Source organism: Chionomys nivalis, chromosome 20 (genome assembly GCF_950005125.1).
Source record: "Chionomys nivalis chromosome 20, mChiNiv1.1, whole genome shotgun sequence".
Taxonomy (NCBI): Eukaryota; Metazoa; Chordata; class Mammalia; order Rodentia; family Cricetidae; genus Chionomys; species Chionomys nivalis.
Window position 1 is genome coordinate 31,743,878 of NC_080105.1, and position 6,000 is coordinate 31,749,877.

General features: G+C 42.5%; 1 protein-coding gene across 3 annotated transcripts in view; it reads right to left on the reverse strand.

The window, feature by feature from the left end:
• The window catches only part of Pdlim3 (PDZ and LIM domain 3), a 32,220-nt gene extending 28,262 nt beyond the window's left edge, over window positions 1-3,958 (reverse strand). For 2 of the 3 annotated variants that reach the window (XM_057752793.1, XM_057752792.1), the window contains exon 1: window positions 3,755-3,958. In XM_057752793.1, coding sequence (XP_057608776.1) covers window positions 3,755-3,847 — 93 coding nt within the window. In that variant the 5' untranslated portion in view covers window positions 3,848-3,958. The remainder of the gene's footprint in view (window positions 1-3,754) is intronic. The other variant, XM_057752794.1, reaches the window with a different exon arrangement.
• Window positions 3,959-6,000: the final 2,042 nt, after the last annotated feature.

A 6,000-nucleotide genomic window follows, 5' to 3' on the forward strand; every position in this document is an offset into this window, starting at 1 on the left:
AGAACAATGATGGGGGGGGGGTGTCCACTGACTCGTCTCACTCATGTGGCCCCCTGTCAGTTTTGATGGTGTCTCCTTCTCTAATCTGTATAATCAGAACAAAGTTATCTTGCCACTTTTGCAAGTCCTTGTGAGCCCCTATTTTCAGTTTTTGGATAAGAGGTCAAGAATCTGGCAGTCCTGGCTTAGACCCTGTCCATCAGTAACCTTCCCACAAGCTCTGGGTGGAGCTTCATCATCTTCTAGCAGTGCTGTCTGGATGCTCCTTGATATAAGATGAAGTTACATTTCAACCTATTGCAATTTCTTTGTGCAATTGAAAACATCTTAAACCAACAAAATGTAATATATCAACCCTACTGAACATCCTAATGCAGAACAGCACAATACACTATAGAGGCTCACTGTTGCTCTCCTCGTCACATGGTCGACTCTAGCTGTGACTTATTTGCCACTATCCGGCATCAAGACAGAGTAGCACAGTGTCAGTTGCTAGCACAGGAAGAGGCAAAACTGAACTGAAAGTGTGTCACTTTCATGCCATTAAAAAGCAGCAGGGTCATGAATTGGGGACCCTCCATAGTCTGCATTTATACACGACAGGGTGAAGGGTACATACAACCTAGCTTGTAGTAGGACAAAAACTGACTTCAATGACTCAAGAAAATACCTCTTGTGTACGGAAGGACCTTCTTGTGACAGTAAGTGTGACTTTTGCATTTCAGTCTTTTGCGTCCTTAAGAATTTAACCAGATAGACAAATAGTTACTTTTATTGTAAAGTGAATCTTTGGGGAGCGCAACCTACCTATTATTTATGGAAATAAAGTTATGTAAAGGGTGAACAAGTTACCCATTTATATTATGGCTATACTTATGGCATTTATGATATAGAAGATGGTGCTACATATTGAACAGTTTCCAGTGTAAAAGGTGATGGAGTGGGGTATGCTTAAGTATCTGTGGTATAGACATGATAATAAGAGCAGATAGGAGGAAAGTCATCATTGTGCAATGAAAGAAATGATCATGATTAGAAGAGAGCTTGGGGAGAAGTTTTGAATAGGTTTTCATAGGCAGAGAGGACCATGGGTGGATGGAGGTAGAGCAAAGAATTCTGGGAGAAAGCGACGTGTGTCAGAAGCTCAGCCATGCCAGGGAGGTCACAAGCAGCCAGAGCTGTGGCATCACTGCCCAAGTATGGAGTGAGAGGAGACAAGGGAGAGGGAAGGAAGTCACAACAGACGTGTTCTTCAGACATGCTGAAGAACACATCGTCTGTTCTCTACAAGCTGGTGAAGTCACCGGAGGGTGTTGCGGGGGAGGATGACAGGCCCCTTGTGCTTTTCAATGGGTGCTAAGAATACGCAGGGTGAATAGGAGAAAGCAGGCAGGCTTCTAGGCAGGAAATTGTGATGTCTTGAATAAAGATAGCAACCCAAAGAACAGACAGTGAACCCTGATGTAGAGGAGATGGGTTACTGACATACTGGATGTTACAGGAGACATTTTTATCATGTGTTGTCTTAAGCGTGCAGGCACTGGAGTTGGGTGAACCTGGTTCTCCACTTGTGATCATTGGTGCGCTGAAGAGTGCCTTGAAGGCTTGATCTTCTAATCTGTAAAAGGGGACCTTTTTTTTTTTTTCTGCTCGAATAGGGATGTTGTGAGCTTGAAGTGAGTTAACCAAAGTAATAGTCTTAGAAGGATGTGTGCTAAGCAAAAAATATAACAGTATACACAATGTTAGTCAATACCTTCTAGAATAATATTAAAATTACAAAATTGAATTATTCCACTGCATAGTAACAGCAGTTATTTTTGACTAATTCCTCCTAGGTTTTTATCTAAATGATTTCTCATGTCTCTGTAATTTCAGTGGATATATATTTTAATCAGTTTCAATGAAGGCATAGAAGCCCAAGTGAGCAGGCTTGTGTCTATTCAACAAGAATTGCTGACACACATGGCTTTAGAAACAAGTTGGGTTGAACAGTTCCGTGTTCTCTGTTCCCTAGAAGTTAAAATAATTGAAAAGGCACACTTTAAATAAATAATGTCTGGTCTATGACTGAATCAAGTGTCTCCAGTTGTGGCCCAGATTAGATAGGAGTTAGAAATCCAAGACAGAATGGTTCTTCAAGTAAACCTGTCATTACATCAAATACATTCACCAATAGCCTTCAGAGTTCAAATGCAGACGCAAGATCGCTTTAAGATAATATTGCTTTTAGTGTCAACAGTCCCTAATTTCAAACACATGATTCATTCAACAGATATGTTACAAACTAAAAGTAGGATAATTCTTTTGTAAGTTTCTTTAAGGGTCTTTATGACATAATTCATTCTTTACGATTCAATTTAAAGATGATTTATTCTTTGTTAGGATTCAAAAGCTTCTGTTATTTAATCTGAGCAAGTGAAACTATATAAACTAAGCATATTTCTTAGTAGAAACCATGGAAACTGTTCTCCTTGGTGAATCTATAAAAGGAATTGCTTGGCCCAGATCACGGAAGCATTTGCTACTTAATTTACTAAGAGCATTTCTGGGGGTATGTTTTCATGTCTCATATAAAAACACACGTCAGACATGTTTATATGTTTTTGAAAAATGTAAAACAAATCTTGAGATGACCCGTTGCTTGCATCCCTGTGATACATGCTTTGAGACTTTAAAAAGGCAGAGTGCTCCCCAAATGATATCGACATACATATGTTGTCTTATCCAAGAATCTGCGAATGATTAGGTTATAAAGCACACATTTGTAAAATACAGTATGAGCAGGAAGAGAAGTATAACATTTGGAGAATAAAATTATAATATTTGAAAGTTTATGCCTTTATGTTTAAAACGGCTTGCATGTAGTAACTGAAATGATTGCTTAAAAAAAAAAACGGAGAAACTAGCAACTAGACCAATAATGTTTTACAATTATTCTAGAAATTAGCTATCAGAAAAGGAAACCTGGGTTTCATTTTTACACCCCTCTTCTTGTTGGGTTCTGCTTTAGATAATATGGAAAAAAGTCGTTTGCTTTTGCTACTAAAGTCTGATTTTCAAAGTTATTAGCATTAGTACTTGTTCCCTATCAGGTAAACTATTGCACAGGTTTTCTTTTGTAGTTTGAATTATAGGTAATCCTTTCTCAGCCAAGTTCCCAGCTTTGGAAAATATTTATTCAAAATGCCTGGAAACGGAGGAATACACATTAGTAATATTTTCCCTGCCTGAGCTGATATGAGTGGTTCCAACTTGGCCAAGCCACGCTATGCCCTGCGAACAGCACCCTGCCGAAGTTTTCATCCAAGCAAGAGAATTGCTCAGGTGCAAGTTCCGCTCTACCAAATATCTGTGCGTTCTCAGTACCTCTTTCTCCCCATGTCTGTCTGATATGAAAGAAGCGGAGTGGGGAGAGCCCAAAGCACCCCCAGCTAGGGCACCCTCCTCTGAGCCCAGGAACTGGCACTGTCGGTTGTCCTCTCCTGGACATGGGGCTGGGGGACCAAGAAAAAGGGATGCAGGGTGTGTGAGCCGACTTGGATAAATTTCAAAACCGCTTCGCATCTTCTCAGCCTGTTGCTGAAGTTCAACTGGGATCCAGAAGCTCAGCACCCGCCTCCCCTTCACTCGGTGCGCTATCCTGCCTCCCTCCCCGGGCTTTTTGGTTATTCTCCTATAGCTCCAGAGCCACTTGCCGCGCCTCCTGGATGCCAGGTGACCCTTAGCAAAAATCAGAACGGAAAACACCTACCCTGGTGATGACCAAAGGCTGGTTGAAGTCTATGCCCCCCGAGAGTCTGAAGCCCCAGGGCGCAGGGCCCGGGAGGACCACGTTCTGGGGCATGATGCCTTCCTGGGACCGGGTCAAACGACGGGTGCACACTGCGTGTCCCGGAACCGGACAACCCACTTAGCTCCCCAGGCTGCGACCTAGCTGGGAATGCTGTCGGGGAGTTTTATCCCTGCTGCGGAGTGACGTCACTGGCCTCCCCTCCTCCCCGCCCCCCTCCCACCAAGGAAAGCTCCAACTTTGGAAGTGAGAGACAGCGCCTGGCCAGAGGAGCTCTTAGCTGGGTGCAGTCGTCCAGACCTCTCCCGGCTGAAAGAGGCTCAAAGAGGCTTCAGGTTTCAGCGTCCATCATTCCTTTAAGTAACACCTGTCTTATTCATGGTCTACTTGCCCAGCAGTGCACTTTGCTGGAACGTTAAAAGCAATCAAACCGCACCCTTGGTACTTTCAATTAAAAACAACACACGAGCACATCCAGGCACTTCGGAATTTAGCAGTTTTGAGTGAGTTAATATTTTCTTACTTCCTAACTTTTGGCCAAGTTAAAGTCTTCATTTCTTCGTCTGTAAAGCAGGAACAATTACTGTACCTGTAGGAGTATTGCGAGAATCAGGAAATGTTTCTTCATGGTGTCCCTCACAGTATAAAAAGAATACCAAGTATTTCTGCAATTAAATTATCTGGGCCTAATCAGGCATGCCTCACCTTGTGACCTAGACGTGGTTTGTTATCTGTGATGTTTATGCTTGCAGTTATCCCCTCTCGTGCCCTGTTTACCGCCCCCCTCCCCCAATCTCACGATGATGTGCTAGGTAAGTTTTCTATTTGAGTTTGGGCTACCTTCATAGCTACCCCCAGATGCAGGTGGAGTGTCCAGGGTCTGCAGGTTGGACAGGGCTGTTTGGTACACAGGGGTAAGTGTGAGAATGTAGGGTTTGAAGCTCTCTGGCTGCTGCAGCCAAAATGAGGGTGTCTACAGGAAAGGGAACAAAGGGACCTGAAGGACCCACTGTCAGACTGAGGGAAATTGCAGTGCCTCAGAAAGGGGTGACTGTTTGTTAATCACCTCTGTGGTCCAGGTGGCAACGATTGCTTTACCTGTGTCTTTGTTCATCTTCATCAGGCCAGCAAATTGCTATGGTTAGTATCAGTTCTTAGGCTGGGAAATAACTTGTCTGAATGGGATTAGTTCACAGAAGATCACATAGCTAACACATGGCAGAAGTGGAAAGAAACAATCCAGATCGGCTCAGCGTCAGTGTCTGCCTTGTATAGGAATAGAGGCCAGGGGTGTCTGGGTAGCATTCTGCTTTAGTTGTAGATGGAACCAAGTGCATCTGGTGTTATGGGTCAGAATGTTCTGGTTCACAAGAAGAGAGGCAAGGATGTGGGAAAAGAAGCACGAGATGCTTAAAAACCCAAGGAAGTCTTGGACTTGATGTTCAATAGGATAGGGCTGCCCTGGCCCAGGAGAGCTGAGCACGTTCAACAGAACATTCTGCTTGGATGGATGCATTTGGAGAAAAAGGAAAGGAGATTCGGGAATCTGTAAACAGAGTGGCTCAGTCTGGGAAAGTGTGGGTTCCAGAACCAAGAATGGCATCATTTAACCCGATACTGTAGTTTGTACAGGTCTCAGGGGGTAGGTGATTTTTCTAGTTTTAGGTGTTTTCCAGGGCCCTCTATGCTGAGTTATCAGTAAAATAAACAATTCATTCTGCTTATTTTTGACTACTTTGGTGGGTGTATGATTGCAGAACACATTTCCTCTGTCAGTCAACGGCTAGGTATTTGTACACTCCCACCCCCTCCCACACTCATGCACTCACAAGTGTGCACACACATGGTTGTTACAAAAAGTGAGGAAAATTACTTGATGTTGTGTGGTTGTCATCACTGATTGTTTATACCTATCTTATGAACTGGCTTTAGGACAGGTTAGTTACACTATAATTCTTTGTCTTTGTACTAAATATTTGGTACCATTAAATAAGAGCTTCTTAAACTTTTGCACTAATCACTCATTTTTGTCTAGGAATTTTTTTATCAACCTGAATATACATACACACATACACACACACACATATATACACATACATACATGCATATACACACATACACTCACATATACATACAACATACATATACCTATAAATAATGTATATGTAAAATGGGTATACAAACCAAACCTTTATTGATAATAAATC